A 20,957-nucleotide genomic window follows, 5' to 3' on the forward strand; every position below is an offset into this window, starting at 1 on the left:
CACCTCATCCTCTGCCGTCCCCTTCTCCTTCTGCCTTCAATCTTTCCCAGCATCAGGGTCTTTCCCAGGGAGTTTCCTCTTTACATTAGGTGGCCAAAATATTTGAGCTTCAGCTTCAGTATCTGTCCTTCCAATGAGCACTCAGGGTTGATTTCCTTTAGGATGGACTGATTTGACCTCCTACCTGGAGATGCTGGGGATTGAACCTGGGACTGTTCATATGTGAAGCATGTGCTCTACCACTAAGCTATAGGGTGTCCACGTGCAAAAGAGAACAAGGCTCCTGCCCCTTTAATAGTTGTGTAGAAGAGGTAACTGCAGCAGGTGTGGCTTGAATGACAGGCTATGCCTGCTGAAATTCCCTCTTCTGTACAACTATTAAAGGGGCGGTAGCCCTGTCCTCTTTTGCATCTGGCCATTCTACTGAGCTACGGTCCTGTCTCTAGAAATAAAGCAAGATTCCAGTCCTCATGATTCTGCACTCACACTCCAATTAGCTACAACATGAAACACTTCAAGCCATGCCACAGGAAGACACATTCTCCTACAAGGGATGAGGGCTGGTCCAGTTTGACTGGAGACTGGTGATATATTTGGAAGAATCAGTTTGGAATTGGTTGTGATCACAGCCAGCTGCCTTGTGGGTCTGAACTGAGGTTCCTGCAGAAATAGCAAAGCACTGCCTGTGTGATTGCTTTGGAAGGAAACCTCATAATGCCTGCTCCTCTTGTATATTTTAAATATATTCCATTTTAATAAATATTTTGAATACGACAGCAGAGCCTGTTATGTTCCCAATGTTCTCTTTCCCCATGGAAATCACTTGTAAAGGCTGCCTTGAGCTTTCCACTGCGAAGGGAAAGGGGAACATGAAACATTACGAATGGCTTGGTTAGACACACAAGGAAAAAGTCATTTACCTCTGCTGTTATCAGCCCGAGGAGACAGAGGACCAGACCAGCTAAGCTCAGCCGGATGATATTGGACAGCATATAGTCTCTGTCACTGTCTGTCGTCACTAAAGAGACAGGAACGTCCTCATCCGCTGCAGAGAAGAAATGGGCAGAATCACCTCCATTATTATTATTTGTAGCTCACATACATGGGGGACAGTTGCCAAAGGAAGTGGAGGTCATTCCAGCCCTTCCTCAAGATGCACATTCTTGAATCGCAGGGCAGGACAAGAACCAACAGGTGGAAATTGCAGGGAAGCAGATTTCAGCTAAACATTAGGAGAAACTTCGGAATGATGAGAGCTGTTCTACGGTGGAACAGACCCCCCCGGGAGGTGGTGGGCTCTCATCTAACGGAGGCATTTAAGGAGAAGCTGGGCAGTCATCTGTGAGGGATGCTGCTGTCACATCCTGCACTGCAGACCCTGTACTGAGCAGGGGGTTGAACTACATGACCTCTAAGGTAACTTCCAACTGGAGCAAGGGAAGGGATCACAAGACACCTGCAGGGAGCAGGGGCCTCATGTCCTGGGAATTTTGGAGTAATCCCTCCTAGGAGCGCTCTCTTTGGGAATATGTATTTATTTATCACATTGTTATACTGCCCAATAGCCGTGGCTCTCTGAGCAGTTCACAATATGGGTGAGGAGCCTTCAAACTGCAGCCAGAGGATGGGCCTCAGGGGAATTGCTGGGGCTGGGCCCAACGGGCTCCAGCCCCAAATCTATTTACCAGTGCCCCAGATATTTTACCCAGAACCCTGAGTGCCCATTGATGCCAATGAAAAGGTTTTTCCTCTGGTCAATTGTCATACAAGGGGCAATTTTCAAGGTGGAACACAACTGGAGAGGGAACGGTTAACCCTTCTTACATGCTGTACCCCCCCAAAGAAATCCCATTGAAAAAGCTTAATTGCATGGGGGGAGAGGTTGAAAGGGTTCATTAAAAATACACCTTACCAGCCACTCTTTTTTGTGCATTTTTTTTACAAATTAATTGTTCACAAATTAATCGAAGAGGAACTAGTAATTTAGGATGAACTGGTGGGGGGTGCAAATTAATTAAAGAATTTATTGTATTTGCTGTGCTTTCAATGGGAAATTAATTGGCTGGCTTTGCCTTCTATGAAATTCAAATAAATCCTAATCATTCTTTCTAAATTTACAGATTGGTGTCCTATCGGCCTGGTCCCCAAATCTAGCAACACCCCTGATGGACGTGCTTAATCCTTTCCTCCAGGTCAATGCCTAGGGAAGGCTAGTTGGTTCAGAGCCGGCCCAAGACATTTTGCTCTCTGAGGCAAACCAGAAAATTGCATCTTCCCCACTTCCGCCATGCCTATGCTCTGTGTTCCCCTGCCTCCCAATGCACGGACTATCATACACTATTATTTATTTATTGCCTTTATATACCACCTTTTTTCCTCTTGCAAAGAACCCAAGGCAGCTTACATTATCCTCCTCTTCTCCATTTTATCCTCACAACAACCCTGTGAGGTAGGTTGGGCTGACAGTCTGACTGGCCCAAAGTCACCCAGTGAGCTTCCACAGCTGAGTGGGGACTAGAACCCAGATCTCCCAGCTCCCAGTCCAGCACTCTCACCACTACACCACACTGGCTCTCATATACATTACTCAGATATCAGGTCCAAATTTCTCCCCCCACCCCTGCACTGCAAAGCACAAAAAGGCACCAATCCTAAACACACTTACTGAAGTTGCTGGTGTGTCGCTGTGGCCCTGTTCTCCTTTCCTGCACTGGAACTGTGGGAGTGGGATTGAATGGCGTTCTAGCTGGCTCTGGACGCTGGTGCTGGAGTACAGTTTGGAGAACTGCCAAGAACAAGTTGAAGCATCGGGAGTTTTAAGGGTGATGCAGTAATGAGAGCCCCCCCCCCCCCGCTGCCCCATCTCACCTCAGTTAAGAGTGTGGAAATCAGCTTTATAAGTTTTTTTTAAAAAATAAAAGGTTCAAAACAATGGGGCATATTTTCACAAGAGTCTGGCCATTCACATCTCCATACCCTTACTTCCAAAAGGCATTGAGAAGGGGGTTGGACTCCACGGTCTTGTAGGCCCCTTCCAGCCCTACTATTCTATGATTCTGTGATGGAAAGGGTGTGAAGAAAAGGAGCCATAATAATTTCAGATAATCAAGAATTAAGTTTCAAACAGCTATGCAACATTTAAGACATGAATGCCATTGGTTTGTTAAGGGTAGTCTTATTTTTAAAAAAAATATGTGTATGCAAACTGTTCTGTTTATAATAAAATTTCTCTTTGGAACGGATTCAGTACAAACATAAAAAAGACCGGGGGGGGGGGGAGCTTTAGAAGAACAGCAGGAAGAGAGCCAGGTGCAGCAGACATTTATTCATCAGAGATCAAATTTCAAACAGCTCTTATCATTTCTGCGACTCGCTTTGCGAAGGACCGACACTAGCCGAGGGCGCTGGGCGTCTATCCGTAACGTGCTTTCCCCCTTAATGTCCTACACACCTTGGCGCTGCCGGGACGCTCCCGCGACGCGTCTGCGCTCCGCTTGGCGCGGCGGGCGGCTGCTCGGGACAGGCGCGCTGCGGGCCGAGCTGGCGCGGGGCGGCTCGCCCGGGGGCTGCTGCCGCCCCGTCCTCGAGTCGGCTCTTCCCTCCCTCCCCGCCCAGGCCCAGGCGCCGAGCTGCGAAAGAGAGGGGCCTGCAGTTCGCTGCAGCCCCTCCTTTCCTCCGCAGCAGCAGCAGGCCGGAGCCTGAGCGGGGCGGGAAAAGCCCTCCAGCGGGGTCTCGGGGACGGAGCCAGGCGCGCGGACGGCGGCGGCAGAGGGGAGGGGCCGCGGCAGAGTCAGGGTGCGGGTGGTGCGCTGGGGTGGGCAGCAGCCGGCGGGCACCGAGCGGACGAGACCCTGGCGCTCAGGCCTCGGGTGGCAGCAGTGGCAAGCGAAGCAGAGGAGGAGCAGCTAGCCGTGCCCAACCCGCCGCCTCGTGCGGGCTCCTCGCTTTGCGCAGGCCCGGGGGGGGGGGGGGTTGCCCAGCGACACGTTGGGAGCGGCGGGAGAGAGGGCGCAAGCCTTCCACGCTATTTGCTGTGGAATGCGCGTCGGTCGTTAGTTCAGCTATTTAGCAGTAGCGCAGTGGTCAGTTTTGGACTGCAGGCCCTCCTCGTGACAGCCCCCGTCAGCCATGTCCCCAAGGAGAGTCCAGAAATGCAGGCAGCTGTGTTGATGCATGTCAGCCAGAGAGTTCCTGTGGTTTTTATTTTTATTTCCAGCGGGAGCAGGTCTTTTGTAAAGCTGACGGGTCTTAGCTGTCCTGACTTCATGGGCCAGCCCACGCCAGAGCTTCCTGTCGGCCGTCGCCACGCCCAGCTCCCCCAAGGTCGAGTCCATCACCTCCAGAATATCATCCATCCATCTTGCCCTTGGTCGGCCCTTCTTCCTTTTGCCTTCCACTTTCTCTAGCATCAGCATCTTCTCCAGGGTGTCCTGTCTTCTCATGATGTGGCCAAAGTACTTCAGTTTTGCCTTTCATATCCTTCCCTCAAGTGAGCAGTCTGGCGTTATATGGTTGCTGGAAAAATTAATTTTACCCCAGCTACTGCAATGACTGCAGCTAAGCTCAGAGGGAGCAGGGAATTCAGAGGGGGTGGCAGGTGACCTCAGCGTCCCTGCTGATACAAAAGTGCTGGTGTTTGTTCCCATCCTGTGAGCCCTGGCTCCACGACACCACTGGCTGTTACGGAGAATCCAGATGACATCGCTGCCACAGTGTTGCATTCCATAGTCTTCCCTGTTGTCCACCTGTCTTTTTAAAGACCTGATTCGTGGTGATTTTTCTGACTGAAAATGCAATTGTAGCACTAGGCTGACCAATGTGGACCATCAAGGTGCTCATGAGGGTTCTCCCTTGTGCTACTGACCCCGGTTTCAGAAGGCACTGTGGCTCAGTGGTGGAGCACCTGCTTTGCGTGCAGAACGTCCCTGGTGTTCAACCCCTGGCATCTCCAGGTAGGGCTGGAAACATTCCTGCCTGAACCCCTGGAGAGCTGCCGCCAGTCAGTGTCCACAATACCGGGCTAGATAGACCAGTGCTCTGACTCAGTATAAGGCGGCTTCCTGTGTTCATAGGGCAGACTAAAGTTGTTCACAAATGTACCTAGAAATAGCAGGGGGTGTAAGGTTGCCAATGTGTTTTAGTTCTGTTGCTGCAGGGAAGCTTTACTCTGATAGTGTCATTGTGCGTTTCAGTCACTAGGTGGCGCTGGAGTTCATTGTATCGGCTTGGAGTCAGGACTTTCCTGTGGGTGTTCTGTTCTGGTTGGAGGGAGACCATAGTTCTTGCCTAGTGTTTGGACTGGTGTGTTCTCTAGGCCAGGGCTGGGGAACCTGTGGCCCTCCAGATCCTGTTGGACTACAGTTCCTATCAGCCCCAGCCAGCATGATCAATGGACAGGGATAATGGGAGTTGTGATCCAGCAACTTGGGGCTGGGGGGACAGGTTCCCTACCCTTGTTCCAGGCTTTCCATGACATCTGCTTCCTCTGTCTTTATTCCTTTGACATGCATATAGCCTCTGGATTAAATCCTGATTATTGACTGCTGTGTTTTTATTTTTGAAGGGCCTGAACATTGTAGTTAGATTAAAACTTTGTTCAGTATTTTATTAATTTTTAAAGCTTACACACACCAGGGATGGACGGATTGCTTACCGTCTGATCCGCGGCATTGTCCGCTGGGGGGGAGAGAATCTGTCCCCCCCCCCCCCGGGAATCCTCTGGAGCGGCTCCGCTCTGCGGCGATTTTGTAGAGCCACACGCTGGCTCCGGACCACTTCCACTACAGTAATGGTGGCCTCCATTACCGTATCGCTGTGAGGAATACAGCCGCAAATGGCATAGTGGACTCCACTTGCAGCCATAAAACCCTTAGTTTAACCTAAATGCAGCTGTAAGCCCATGTTGCAGCATGGGCTTACAGCTGCTGAAATCCCCTCTTCTGTATAACTATTTAAAGGGGCAGGAGCCATGTCTTCTTTCGCATCTGGCCACCCTAAGGTATGCAGACTTGGTCTTAGGCGGGAAAGGCAACTCAAAGTTAAACAAAATTAAACTAAATTAAAAAGACTGGCTTTCAGTGGCTGGTCTGCCGTTATTGATGTTATTGTTCACCTCACTGGTGAACAAGTGATAAGCATACTTCTGAGGACCACAACAGATCAGTGGCTTTCAGACTGTACACCGCTGAAAAACACTGATCAGTTCCTGTTCCCTTTCCCAGCATCCCACATCTTTCTTTTTCCCTCTCCCTTCCTTCCCAGTTTATCCTTTCCCCATCTATTTCCCTTCTCTGTAACTGACCTGTTTCTCCTGTACTTTTGCTGGGATGTATTCCTCTTCTCTGATCATCAGAACTTTCATCATTGTATTGAGTATTGCTTGTTTCTGTTAAAATTTTCAAAATGATATTACTTTGTTGTTGTTTTTAATGCATGAAAGATTCTATTTTTGCTGATGCAGCTACATAGTTTTAGAACCTGGATTTAATGGTCTTTTGGAGAGGGGGGATTGGATGGCCATGTATATTATTTCAATTGTAAAGTACACAATTAACATTTCTTTTCTTCCCACCCCATCTCCTCTACACAGTCATTCCATCTTTTACAACTACTTCTACATTTCTGAGATTTTAGAGAAGGGCCAGGCAACTTGTGGCCCTCCAGATGTTCTCGGTCTGCAACTCCTATTATCCCTCACCACTGGCTAGGGCCAATGGGAGATGCAGTCTGACAACTTCTGGAGGGCCACAAGTTGCCCACCCCTGTGTTCCAGCAAAAAGGAAAAGAAAAGAAAACATACACTGTTTGACAGCCCTGATAAAATAAGAAATACTCTGAACATATGCAGATTCACATTTTAAACCCAGCTAAGTCACAGCACCATCGTGACTGCAGGAATAAAACGGAATTTGCTTCTACTGCCCTACCGCTGAACACATTTACTTGGGAATAAGCACCATTTTGTTGCAGACAAAGTTAATGCATTTTAAAAACAAAAATAATAAAACAAGCATCTGTAACCAGGTACATGCCCAGCTAGCCATCTCCTGAATCAGTCAGGACTGCAGCACAAGCTTAGCCTCATATTGTTTTCCTGATTAAAATTAGCCCTCCTAAAAGGCTGTTATTTGGTCCAAGGAAGAAAAATGAGAGCATGGGTGGGGAACCTGTGGCCTCCAGCTGTTCTTGGACTGCAACTCCCACCAGTCCCAGTCGGCAAGGCCAACGGTCAGAATGGTGGGAGTTGTATCCAATAACATTTGGAGAATCTCAGGTTGCCCAACCCTGACTTAAGAGATACCTATATACTTGTATGTAGGTATACAAGTATACCTACCCTGCAGGGAAATAGCAGCTTTGGTGCGTGCATGTGTGATTTTAATCAGGAATGTGGCGATAAGGGAAAGGGTTATCCCTCACCACACCCCTCACTGCTGTGGTCCAAATCTGATTCAGGGCTCCCTCGGCTGCTTTTAATTAAAAAACAAACAAACATAGGAGATCTAAATTTTGTATCTCTTGCATTGTGTCTAGTGTGTTAAACTGGGGCCTGGTCTAGCCCAGACGCACACACTAAACAGATTCAAGGATACCAATATGACTCAAGTCCACTTGTGTAAAAGAATGATAAGAGTTTATTGATGGTAAATGGATGCAGGGAAGAAAAGAAAGCTTACAGATCCTTAACTCTCAGTTCAGTCACCCCAGCTCCCAGGGAGGAGATGGATGCCATCCAACGGGGCTGGTTATCAGAGCAGGTGGTGTACCTTTCCCCTCAGATGAGAACAGATGGCAAGCCAATTTGCTCAGGATTTTAAAGGGCCTGGTCTCACTGAGTTAGGAAATTGTCAGGAAGCACACCCACACTCCCCGCCCGCCCGCCTGCCTTTACCAAGGCCTTTCCCTCTTGGAACAGAGAAAGGAGCATCCTTATCAGTTCAGAAAGTACAGACCATGCAGAGCTGTGCAAAGCAACTACTGTGCATTGTCTGTTAGTTTCTCTTAGTAGCAAAAAGTATATAGTTGTATTCACATACATGAGAACCAACTCTAAAATCATGAAAACTGCCAACTGCTCTAACAAATTAGTATACTTATGCCATTAAATACTGCATATGACTCTGGGTAAATTCACACCTGACTCCTTGGCATTCTTCCCAAACCAAATCCAATACATTAGTTTGGCTGGTTTTAACAATTGAAGGCCACATGCAAACCAAGTGAGCCATAAGGTCACTTTATGGTGCAGACCTTCCTTCCCCAGTTCTCTTACCATTGGTCACTGTTAGGTTGATATTGGCTGACAACTTCACGCCCAAAGCCAGCAAGGTGATGCAATAAATTCCAGAGTCCTCCACTCTCACATCCCGGAGCAACAGCGAAGCCTCCTCAGAAAATGCTGCACGATGCCTGTATCCCATGGTCTTCTTGGTGCTGATCTCACAGGAGTCCCTCCAGTATCTGGTACCGTTCTGTCCCATGCAGTTATCAGCCTTGAGTATCAGCATCAACTGAGTGCCAGTAACAAAATGCCACCGCACCTGGAAGTAGTTTGGCAGTGAAGTCGAAAAGTTCAGTGAGGCAGGGAGCAAGGCTGTATTTCCGGCTGAGATGGAAATCGTAGATTCAGGCACAGTCAATACAAGGGGTGCGGTAGGGCCTGGGAAGATGAGAGGATAGGGGAAGTGGATAGCAGTTGTGGGGGAAAGCCTGACTCCTGGGGTTAGGCCACCAGAAAGCATCTTCCCCCAGCTTGCAGGCAAATACCACCAGTGAAGGAGACTCCTCCGGATGGAAGAGGAAGATCAACACTGGCAAACAGTGGAAGGTACTTTGCATTTGTGGATTTCAGGTCAAACTAGATCATAGAATCACAGGGTGTCATCACACGGGGCTTTTTTCCTGCAATTGAGATTGGTCAGTCACAGACGTTTGCAGGTCCTGTACATGACGTCAACCTCCAGTGCCTCTCTCATCCTTTCCAAGCAATTTCAAGGGTTAATTTGAAATGGAGATAAACTAGTAATAAACAGATCCATTTCTAATTTTTCCATTAAAAAAAAAACGCAATAAGAAGAGCTAGTCCACAGTACCATCTTGTGGCTGAAAAAATGAAACATATAGAAACATATAGAACTCCCAGATAAAGGGAGAAAGGAGGGGGGAAGGGGGTAGAAATGGAGTGCATCATGATCCTGCGAAGGAAATGGAGGCAGAAAGTCCCAGTGCAATCGTGGGATTTCTGCATCATGTGATGACACCCACATAGTTGGAAGGGGCCATTTAGACCATCAAGTCCAACCCCCTGCTCAGTGCAGGAATCCAGTTTAAAGCATCGCTGACAGATGGCTGTCCAGTCTCTACTTGAATACCCCCAGCAATGGAGAGCCCACCACTTCCCTAGGCAGTCGGTTCCATTGTCTGACTGCTCTGTTAGGACGTTTCTCCTGATGTTCAACTGAAATCTGCCTTCCTGTAACTTAAGCCCATGATTTTGTGTCCTAGTCTTGGATGACAGTTAACAGGTTGTGGCCATCTTCTGGGTGACAACCCTTTAAGGTACATGAAAGATGCTATCATGTCCCCTCTCAGTCTTCTTTTCTCAAGCGTAAATATACCCAGCTCCCTCAATCTTTCTTCACAGGACTTAGTTTCTAGTGTCCTATTCACCTTTGTTGCCCCTCTCTGAACCCGTTGCAATTTATCTGAATTCTTCTTAAAGATGTGGTCCTAAGGGTGCAATCCTGTACCTACTTGTCTGGGAGTAAGCCCCATTGAACTCAATGGGACTTACTTCTGAATAGACATGAAAATGATTGCGTTGTAAGTGTATCATAAGAAACCACTTCAGGGTAAAAAAATAACATTAATAGTGAATGGGGATTTTCATCAGTCCTGTAGCAAATGGGGAAGGGGAAGTTTAACCTTTCCCCAAACCTGATCCCTACAAAAACAACACCCCTGCGTGGCTATTAGACTTAGAAAAAAAGTTCCCATTGGCACCAATAGGAACTTTTTTTTGCTAAGGTTCATAGTTGCATGGGGAGAGGAGTGGTATTCATTAGGATCATAAGAGGAAAAGGAAGGTTTAAAATAGTACCACCCCCTTTCAGGCCTGATGAAAATCAGGAGGGGGTCCCTATTATTATTATTATTATTATTATTATTATTATTATTATACCTGAGGTGATTTACAATTATGCATTGGGCCCTTGGAGAGGTTGAACTTGTCTTGTAAACCACACAGAGAATGTCAGCAAATGGGTGGTACAGAAATGTAATAAAGAATAAAATAAACTTCAAGGCCAGTGTTATATATAGCAGCATCAATGGACATGGTGCTTACCAGACAAAAAATATAGGTCCTTGATGCAAGGATCTTACATTTTACCTATTGACAATGAGCTTTTCTACATGAGGCTGTTAATTGGCTGTTAATCCACTGTATCTACTTTTGGTTTCATTGCACAATTGAGATCCAAGCATGAGATGAGGAGCTTTTCCTTTCCTGCTTTTTGCTACATAACCTCTAGGTGGCACTGTGGTATAGCAGAATAGAGCAAATACAGAAGAGGAAATCCTGCTTTTGTTGCAGAACCCAGAGTCAGAGAGACCACGGAGTGAAGGAAAAAGAGATTCTTTATTTAACGCGCGGGCTTAAGGCTGGAATCGTTTCCAAAGAGCCAGAAGCCCCGATTTACATTAGCACATTGGTTTTATAGACATTGTGACACATATGAAACGGCTCCTCCTCTCCCTCCCGCATGGGGTTGCAATCCTCAACATTTCTTCTCTTAGCACTATTGTTTATAATACAAGAACTGGGTTATAGGGTAGCCATGATAAGGAGAGAACAGAAGAGAACAGCAGAGAACAAGATATACAATTGTATGACCTTTGACAAGATAAGGAATTCCTGTGTCTCGTCAGCTTACAACAATATATTCAAGGGAGAAAGAGCTCAGCAAGAACATGAAGCATGAGACTGCATGAGGCTACTTAGTCTGACCCCTGATATGGCTGCTACATTCCCCCCTTAAATGCATAATTTCATTACAATTATAGCATTTTTGATAACCATACAAAGCTTTTTGTGACATACATATTACTTAGCCTCTTGTTGGGCTATTAGAGCATAGAGGGCAGCAGTTTTACTAGCTGAGACATAAAACAGATTGGTTAAACAGCGCATAAGACAAGGAACGCAGAGACATAACAGAACTTTTATGAACAATACTGGTAGAATTAGGATGAACAATGCTTTTAAGCTAGCTAAGATCTGGAAGCCAAGGGGTTAACTAATTGAGCTAATTGTTTTGTCTTATTGTTTTGTTAGCTACTATATTGTGCAGCTTGTTGATCTGTTCATCTACAGCATTGCCATTATCAGTTAAGTTAAAACAACAGAGCTTTTGGTGTGTCTCACAACTTAAATGATGAAGAAGGAAGAGGTAATCTATACCAGCTCTATTTTCTAGAACTGCACCTCTTAGATCACGCAACTCTTTATTTAACAATGACAATGCCTGTGAGGTGGCATTTATGCTTTTGGCTAAGCTGCAAGCTAACCGGTTGATTTCCAGACCATCAGCCAAGGCTAAACCTGGAACCCCAACTAGTGACATTGCTAAGGCCAATTTTTTTTGAGTCAAAATATAACTGCACATGACTATTACAATTTTTAGTTAGTTGGAGTGCTCGAGGCTGCCATTGACGGATTTTTTCAGGCTACAGGGGAAGAATTGGCACCAGTTCAATTGGTGGCTGAGGCAACATGGGTGGTTATCAGACAAGTTGGCAGGAATGAATGACCAAGTGCGGGAATTACATGTCTAAAACCATCCATGAGGCAAAAGTATGTGGGCATCATTAAAAGATATGTTTTGAATTTTATTTCAGTGGAAGGGGGCCAGGGATAGCTTTATATTTTCTGGAAAATTTTTGACAATTAAGCATTCGTGCACACGTAGCATTTGTTTCAGCAATGATGGGGGTGCGTAGAGTGAACTCTGTAGGGGGTAGGATCTTTGCAACCACGCCCCAATTAGCATTTTGGGAATAAGTTAAACTTACACCATAAACTTTTAACATGGTATCTTTTTGAATGTTCCCAGGATGTTTACAGACAGGTATTAGGCAAGAGCTAATAAGCCTGTTTGCAGGTATACCTCTTGGCAAACAAAAATGTTTTACTCTCGTGATGTTAGCCAGGTGAAGCCAGTAATTATCAGCAAATCCCTGGGACAAACTTCTTTTTCCAGGGGCAGACCCCCCTTTTTGCACCTTATTAAGGAAACACAATGCAACACTACTAACACTACAACACGCATGTTTGATCTTCTTTGGGATCTGACCGTACGCTGGGCAGCTATTCACCTGGCAAGCTGCAGTAGGGTCTAGTCCCCTTCTTCAATTCTCCAGTTGCAGGTCTGACCGTACGCAGGGGGACAGTCTCCTGGGGTGTCCACAGTAAGGTCTAGCCTGAGTCTTCTTACTGCTTTTTCAGAATGATTTTTAAAGGATTTTCAGGATTTCTGTTTATAGTCTACTCTCCCCCTCTCGCTCTCTTGACTCGTGTCCAATGTATCTAGGGTTTAACTCTAGCTGCTTTCATAGCTGCGGGGGTGGAAAGTATGACAGTTTTCAGTCTTCTCTATCTGGGAGTCAAAGGGTTATTTTTCCCTCTTTAACTCATACTTTAACTCTTGGTTGGAAAGGATGAACTTCTGTGATGGGAATTGGGGGCTTATTTTTTTAAGACAAAGCGACGCTGGGCTTGAAGACCTTTGCTCAGTGTTTGGACTTCTTGTTTAAGGCTAACGTTTGCTTGCTCTTGATGCTGCTCCAGTGTCAATTATGAAGTCAATGTCACGGCCCCTCACAGTCAATATCACGGCCCCTCTCAAGCTGTCTCCCTCTTCGCCCATTCTGGCCTCTTTGGTTTTTTCCTTTGTGTATTTGATTTATTTTATTTGGGCATTCATGCCACTAATGTCCATCTTGTCCACACTGGGCACACTGGTTCTTTTTTTAAGAATCTTCTGCCTCTGCCGGGTCTTCTTCTTTTCTTTTTTCGTTTACGTCTTCTTGGGCCTCTGGGTCGAGGGGGGTGTACTGGCGATAGGCATTTGAAAGATGCTCCAAGTACGCTCTGGGGCCTCGGTGGCACCTTGCAGCACTTTAGACACTTTGGTCATATTAACTGACTTCTTTATACCTGCTTTCATGGCTTTTAACAGCAGGGTTTGATACTGGGTGAGGCGCTCTAGCCGCACTTGTGTTTTGGGATTCCAGCAGGGGGGGGTTACTTACAAGGAGACTTTATTGGGTAACTTACAGCACACAGGCGTACTTAATTTTTGGATCAGACAGCTTCTCTGAACCACGAGCTATTGCACTAAATGGGTTTTTATACTATACATGTTACCCATAACACTAGCAAACATTTTCAGCATAGGCTAGAAGTGTTTGGTTCTCAGGCACAGCTTCCTGTAAACAACTTCGCTTCCCAAAGTGCTTGATAACACTTTTTATTTATTAGTATGGGAAGACAAATTTTTTCTTTCTTTTGCTTTCTTTTTCTTTGCTGATCTGCCTGTATTGCAGATCATGTTTCAAACTTTTTATATAAAACTTTCTGCTCTATGCACCAGCCTTGTTTCTTTATTAGTCTTTTTCAAGTTAAACTTACTTAAACCTTTCTGCCTTACACTAGTCCCAATGACACACATTTGGGATAGGCTCTTCTTCTCCTTCTAGTTAGATTTTCTTTATCTTAAAGAACTATTACATTATTGTGGCTACTTTACCCCAGGTAATAAGCTCCAGGCACAATCAGCTGCTTTTAATTTACCCTGGGGGCAACTATGGCCACGCTTCTTTTTTACAAATGTTTTTTCTTTGCCTTTTGCCTTTTCTTTCTTTTTTTTTCCCCTCTCTTCTCTATCTGTCTGCTACTTTCTCTATTCCTTCTTTTCTACTTGCTTTTGTCTTTCTTTTCTTGTCATCTATTGGGAACCACACTTAGTATTATTTGGAGTTGCAACTAACACTAATCTGCAAATATCACATATATTTTATGATATTTAAGAAATCATAAAATATATACAACAAACTTTTTCTGCAATTTAACACAATGAATGGAAAACACTTCTTGCATGGTAAGGCATGATGGAGCAGATCCAGCAATTATACTGGTCTTCTGGCTGAAAGCTCAGGGCTCATCAAAATCAAGGGACGGGCATACCCACACACGCAGAGTTCTAGGTCACCATTTTTGCATCGGCAACTCTATGCTGCATGAGTTCTGGCAGAAGGAAATCTAAAAGTCACAGATCAAACTTAGCCTGCTGTACACTGAGCTGACTACAAACACAGACACATGGTCCACAGCGATGAGAGTTCAAGTTTATCAAAAGCTTCACAGCACTGTCCATGGCAAGTCTTTGACAATTTAAAATTTTAGTTCATGTGCAGAGTGTCTCTAAAAAGCCCAGACATTGATGGAAGCAAACAGAGACGGCTCTGGGCAATGAAGATGCGATGTTTCCAGCAAAGGCTCTCTACTTTTGCATGAGTTTAAAAAGGGAAAGTGTGGCCCTACACCCCTTCTGACAGACAAGGGCCTTTAACTTTTTAGCAAGGCCTCTGTCTAAACAGAGCGGCACAGCTCAGCTCTCTAGCCGTGACACTTTAACCTGGGCAACTCCTCTGTAAATTTTATTTTACTTTTTTATTTTATTTTACTTTCAGGTTTTCTCACAGACATTTTAAAAACTTACTCTTTCTTTTTTTCTTTTCTAACCTGGTACACAAAAGCACTGAAACACTGAGTGCCGAAACTCAGGACGCTGGGGGGTGATGGGCATCGCTTTATACTTGCATTTTTCAGGCAGCCATTAATCTTCGGGAAGGCGGTGGGGTGATTTGCAGGACTTCAAAGGCAAGCTTCTCAGTTTGTTTGTATTTGTAAATCCCAAGCTCAAAACAGGACACGATGAGGTACAGGGCCACCAAATTCTTGCTTTGGCACGGGCAACAAATAACTCGGGTCAGCTTTCTTCGCTGGGGTCTCAAACAGGAAAACAGTCTTAATTTAAAGTTGTAACATCACTGACAGCGTCAGCCAGCCAGCTACACAGATCTCATTGTTTTTTAAGACAGTTGCTCCAATATTTTCTTTTCTTCTCAATCAGGTTGGGTCTCCCAGCTTACACAGTTTATTGCAGCTTTCAGGAGCATGGTAGTAGCGCGATTTTGGCTTGGCCAGGAACATGCTGTCTGGTTTCTCGGTCTCTTTAGCACACACACTTAGGCAGTGTAACACTGGACACTCGAATTAGTGAGATTTCTTCATTGCAGGGAATCCCACGGCAAAAGCTTAATGGTTACGCTCTTCAGAAATCATATAGCTGATGGTCAGTAGCTACAGGCTCTATGCAATTTTAACACAGTTCAAAGCTAAACACGGTTACCTTGACAGAGATCTTCAACGTGGTCTTTCCGCTTTATTCTGCTTTGGGACAGTCTTATGGCACACTTTTCACTCGAAGAGGGGTCTAGCCTGTGCTCTGGGGGCTGATTCTTCACCTTTATTTTCTATTTTGCCTTCATCTTCTGGGTCTTCATTTTCAGTTTCCATTTCTTAGGGATTTCATCTCAATTAGGCGAGGTGATGATGTTGCACAACTCAGAACGTTGTGGGCAATTTTCCTGCCCCCCCTCTCTCGGCGCGCTAGGCTAACAGCTACTTCTTTGGCCTTACACTCTCACGCTCCCACGCTTTGTTAAAAGCCAGACTGTCCTGCAACATTTTTCTAATTAACAGCCTCAGATCTTGTTTTTTTTCCTCTCAGCTCGACCTTGAGCTTTTTGCTGTTTTCTCTTTCTATTCTGAATCTTTAAAAAAACACCTTTTTCTTTCTTTGTTTGACATACATCTCAAGGGGGTGCAAGGTTTGCTTCCCCCACCACCCATAGCCTCCCTCCTAAATTGAAGACAGACACAATTAGGGAATGGGAATTGGTCAGTGAGTAAGGGGTCTCACTGGCCGACACAAGAGGATTTTTCACACCACGCACTTTGCTACTGGCCTGGGCACCCGGACGGTCAACGGTATGCGTCAGAAACCGCAGTAGCCACTCACACAATCATCAATCTCTCCACTACATCCATATGTCCCTGCCACCCACTTTTCCCACTTTTTACCAGAGCGGAAAACGGCTTCCCCAGCTTCCTCAGCTTCCTACTGAGTACTGGCGTGCTAGGTACTGGCGCCCACTCGGGGGTGTGATCAGGCCCCCCTTCTACCCGCAAGGAGTAGGTTCTTTTGTATACGTATACCACCAACACTGACCTTCTTCATAAGGCGGGGCCCTCTTTTTTTCTGCCCAGTGGCCTTTCTCCCTAAAGGCGGGGCCCTCTTTTTCCCATATACTTGCCTTTCTCCTGAAGGCTTCCAATGTGGGTTTCAACTCAATTGCAGCTGCGATATAGGCAGGGCTCAAGTTCCTTCCTCCGCTTCCCAAGGTTCTCTTGCTGCTCGCTGCCGTTTGGGCGATCCCGGTGCAGGCTTTCTCCCATTCACTCGACAAAAAGGTCGGTGGCGCCAAGAAAGGGAGGCATGCGCCGAGCTCGTCCTCCTGGTGCGGCGATCAAGAGCAGGCAAATGCCACCTGTCTGGCTCAGAGCCTGCCACATCCGAGTCACGGCACCATTTATGTTGCAGAACCCAGAGTCAGAGAGACCACGGAGTGAAGGAAAAAGAGATTCTTTATTTAACGCGCGGGCTTAAGGCTGGAATCGTTTCCAAAGAGCCAGAAGCCCCGATTTACATTAGCACATTGGTTTTATAGACATTGTGACACATATGAAACGGCTCCTCCTCTCCCTCCCGCATGGGGTTGCAATCCTCAACATTTCTTCTCTTAGCACTATTGTTTATAATACAAGAACTGGGTTATAGGGTAGCCATGATAAGGAGAGAACAGAAGAGAACAGCAGAGAACAAGATATACAATTGTATGACCTTTGACAAGATAAGGAATTCCTGTGTCTCGTCAGCTTACAACAATATATTCAAGGGAGAAAGAGCTCAGCAAGAACATGAAGCATGAGACTGCATGAGGCTACTTAGTCTGACCCCTGATATGGCTGCTACACTTTCTTTTGCTTTCACAATTAAATGCAGCATTTTCCCTGCTCTAAAAAAACTTGCTGAAAATGCTGGTTAGATACAGAAGTGAAACTGAAGGGTCACGTCGTCATATAAGGAACCTGTAAACAACCATGAGTAGGGAATGACAAGACCACAATAAATGCCTCATACAGAAAAGACCAATGTGAGAGAAAATGGAGAAAAGAAAAGGGGAGGGAGACAAAGAGCAAAGTAACAGAAGCTGTCTAAGTACAAATGCAGATGAGATGTACGTTTCATGTTGGGGTGGGGTGAGGACTAGGGAATAAAGCTTAAGGCTTCATGGATGACAGTGCACTTGGTGAGGTGGGGGGCAACTGACCTTTCCAACTGTGGTCTATAAAATGCTCTCCCTGAAGAGGGTTGCCAAGAGATCACTCTTATGCCTTTTAAACATCAAGCAAATACCTTTTTAGTAATACAGCAAGTGGCCTTATACTGAATAAGAACCCTGGACCACATAGCTTAACATTGTCTACATTGACTGGCAGCAGCTCTCCATGGTTTCAGGCAGGAGTCATTCCCAGGCCCACCTGGAGATGCCAGGGATAGCACTTGGGGCCTTTTGCAGGCAAAGCAGGTGTTCTACAACCACTGAGTTATGGTCCTTCCTTGAAGAATAAAATAAGATTCCAGTCCACATGATTCTGAATAAAGGGCTGATTTAAACAGGAACACAGGAAGCTGCCTTATACTGAGACAGACCATTGGTCTATCTAGCCCAGTATTGTCGACACTGACGGGCAGCGGCTCTTGAGGGTTTCAGGCAGGATTCTTTCCCAACCCTACCTGGAGATCCTGGGGATGGAAGCTGGGACCTTCTGCATTCAAAGCAGGTACTCCACCCTGAGCTATGACCCTTCCCTTTTATGTTCCCAGGTCTTTGATCAACTGAATTGGTATATTATGCTGCTGCTATGCTTTAGTTGTCTCAGCTGCTTTAATACGCTTTACCTGATGTTTTTTTTAAAAAATGTTTTAATAATATATTACTTGTTAGCCATCCTGAGGGTAGACCATACTGAGGGATGAGATGCAAATGTTTTAAAAGAAATAAATAACTCAGCATTAAGGGTGTGCAAGGAACTGGAGGCTTCTCTGTTGGATGTTTTCGGCAGCTCTTGAACATTGTGCACTGTATACAATTCCTGGGAGCAGAGACTTGAGATGCTCAAGTCGAGAACAAAGCCCATCCGTACATATTAAATGACTGCCTTTCCTTTTAACCGCTTAAGAAAGGCTGCCTTTCTCTAGCACAGATCATGGGTTGGGGCCTGGGAAAGAAGCTGGTAGGCCAGATCTGGCTCATGGGCCGGAGGTTCCCCATCCTTGTATTAAAGGACTCACCTTTCCCCCAAAGTGGTATGCCTGTGGTGGGCCACCAAGGACTGGCATATTACTTTGAAAGGAGCAAGGCTGAAGCCTCTTTAGTATGTATACGCAGAAAAGCACCATGGTTTTTATTTTGCCATGATGAGTACACTGGCCAGGAGTCTCTGCATAATAAATTCTTGAGCCACATCTTAGAAGTGGCTGTGTAAACATTTCCTCTCCCCACCCCCTGCATGGATTATCTCCACTGTAAAGAAAATGTTTGTTTTAAAGATTTCTGTTTCTCCTTGCATCATGTCCATCTTCTTGCCCATTTTAGGGCCAAACCACATGGGGTGTGAGAGATCCACAGACACATCACCAAACATTAAAAACCACACATACTCAGAACAAGTGCGGGGGGGGGGGGATTTGATTGGAGCAGCAGTACTGGGGGAAGGGGATTTAACTCTCCCCCCCTGCAGTTTCTGCAATTTAAATTGACCACTGAAGCTGCTATTAGCACCACAGGACTGCCTTCTGCCAAACTGTAAGATCTTCCTCAGACGCCCTACTCCAAACAATCCCACTATATGAAGTCAAGCAGGTGACTACTAGAGAGAGGGCCTTTTCAGTAGTAGCCCCCAGTTATGGAACATCCTTCTCAAAGAGGTTCGCATGGTGCCATCCCGGTGATCTTTTCAGTGCCAGGTGAAGACCTTTATGTTCACCCCAGCCTTTTAAATAATAGATTTGGCCTCTCTGCCTTAAACTCTAACTGGGGTGCTGTGAGTTTTGTTTTGCTGTCATATTTCATGTCGCTTTTGATTTCATGGTGTGATGTTCTGTTTGTATTTCAATTACTTTTCTGTTTATGTATTGTTTATGCTATGAGGCAGCATACAAAAGTCATAAATTAATATATAAACAAATAAACAAACACTGGGTGGCAAATGTAGGTAGAAATATTATGCTTTTATTTTCCCCACCCACCCCATAACAGGCTAATAGCTTCAGAGGGGGCATGATTTTGACCAAGAAAACAACACAAGGGCATCACATGTTAACAGCATGGATTAAAACACCCCTTCCCCCGGTAACTTTGCTCCAATCAAATTCAGCACACGCATACCCCTCCCGTATCAAGTGAGATTTGAGTTAGGATCTTTAGGGAACACTATCAATTGCACAGCTGGAAGAGTAAAAAACAACAAAACAACGTAAGTCGTGTGGTCGGTCTTTCTTTCTGCCAGTTTGTAAAATGGGCAGCGCTAAAGCTTTGTCTGGGCTATGCCATTTCAGGCTGCAAGTGGGAATTGCAAACCCTGGTGGAGGGCCCCTTCTGTCAACGAAACTGTCAGGCTTCCCAATCCCCCCAGTGCACATGCTCAGGCAATCTGACACCAGACACCCAAATCAGTGAGATTTCTTTATTGCAGGAAATCCCATGGCAAAAGCTTAATGGTTACACACTTCAGAAATCATGTAGCTGATGGTCAGTAGCTATAGGCTCTATGTAATTTCAGAACAGTCCAAAGCTAAAAACTACCACCATGACTGAGATCCTTATCAACGTGGTTTCCCTGTTGTCATTCGCCATGGTTCTGAACACAAGGGAAGGGAATCTAGATTCCTGGGTACCTAACCCAGATGAGCCTTTCACAGGGTTCCAACCCCCGACATGGAAAGGGAATGATTCCTGGAATGAACCCATCAGGCAATCATGGGATAACTCCTTGGAAGGCCTAAACAAACCACACCCATAGAGAATCCAGCTTTGAATCTTTTGTTGATAACTCCAGGCTACATGGTCAAAGCCCACCAAGATCAAAGGAAGGGTAAACCAAGACATGCAGGGAGTTCCGTGCCACTGTTTTCGCATTGGTAACTCCACAATGCATGCGTCTAGACAGAGGAAAGTCCAAAAGTCATAGATCAAACCCAGCCTGCCAGTACACTGAGCTGATGGCAAACAGACACACACCAGCCACAGCGGTGAGAGTTCAAGTCTATGAAAAGCCTCACAGAAACTCTTCCACCTGCCACACTCACTTTGGGAATGACCCACACAGCCTGAGTGGTACTATCCAGAAAAAACTGTGCAGCCTGAGTCTTGCCGAAAGCTCATAAACTTTCTTTTCTCTGGCTAGAGAAGCAGCTCCTGCATAGCCCCTTTTACTCACCCGCTGCCAGCATCACAAACAGCCACAGCTTAGCCATTGCAACACAGACAACTCTCTTCTTTGCACTGGTTCTGCCACAGTCAGCAGTCTTCCCTTTGACACTCACATGCTTAGTCCAGGAGAAGATCGATGGAGCCAGGCTTCCGCCTGGGTTACTGTCGGCTCTGGCCAAACATTGTGAGCTCTGCTTGAAAGTGACATTAGGGCCAAACTAGATGTTGCCTTTAATTGCATGAGGTGTAGGGTTGTTGTTTTTTTTTAATGTAAA

The 20,957-nt window shown here is 45.7% G+C and overlaps 1 protein-coding gene across 13 annotated transcripts in view; it reads right to left on the reverse strand.

The window, feature by feature from the left end:
- LOC146355340 (uncharacterized) overlaps positions 1–20,756 on the reverse strand; it is a 27,083-nt gene extending 6,327 nt beyond the window's left edge. For 3 of the 13 annotated variants that reach the window (XR_014787163.1, XM_084830544.1, XM_084830540.1), the window contains exons 1-4: positions 8,273–17,148; positions 6,302–6,385; positions 2,666–2,785; positions 921–1,045 (exon numbers count right to left, since the gene is read on the reverse strand). Coding sequence is in view for 11 of the 13 variants with exons in the window: in XM_084830544.1 (XP_084686670.1) it covers positions 921–1,045; positions 2,666–2,785; positions 6,302–6,385; positions 8,273–8,741 (798 nt within the window). In the remaining 2 variants the exon portion in view is untranslated. Of the gene's footprint in view, positions 1–920; positions 1,046–2,665; positions 2,786–6,301; positions 6,386–8,272; positions 17,149–20,689 lie in introns of those variants that run through there. The other 10 variants (XR_014787164.1, XM_084830550.1, XM_084830545.1 and 7 more) reach the window with 8 other exon arrangements.
- Positions 20,757–20,957: the final 201 nt, after the last annotated feature.

Source organism: Heloderma suspectum, chromosome 2 (assembly GCF_057233095.1).
Source record: "Heloderma suspectum isolate Gila_16-S chromosome 2, 16-S_ref, whole genome shotgun sequence".
Taxonomy (NCBI): Eukaryota; Metazoa; Chordata; class Lepidosauria; order Squamata; family Helodermatidae; genus Heloderma; species Heloderma suspectum.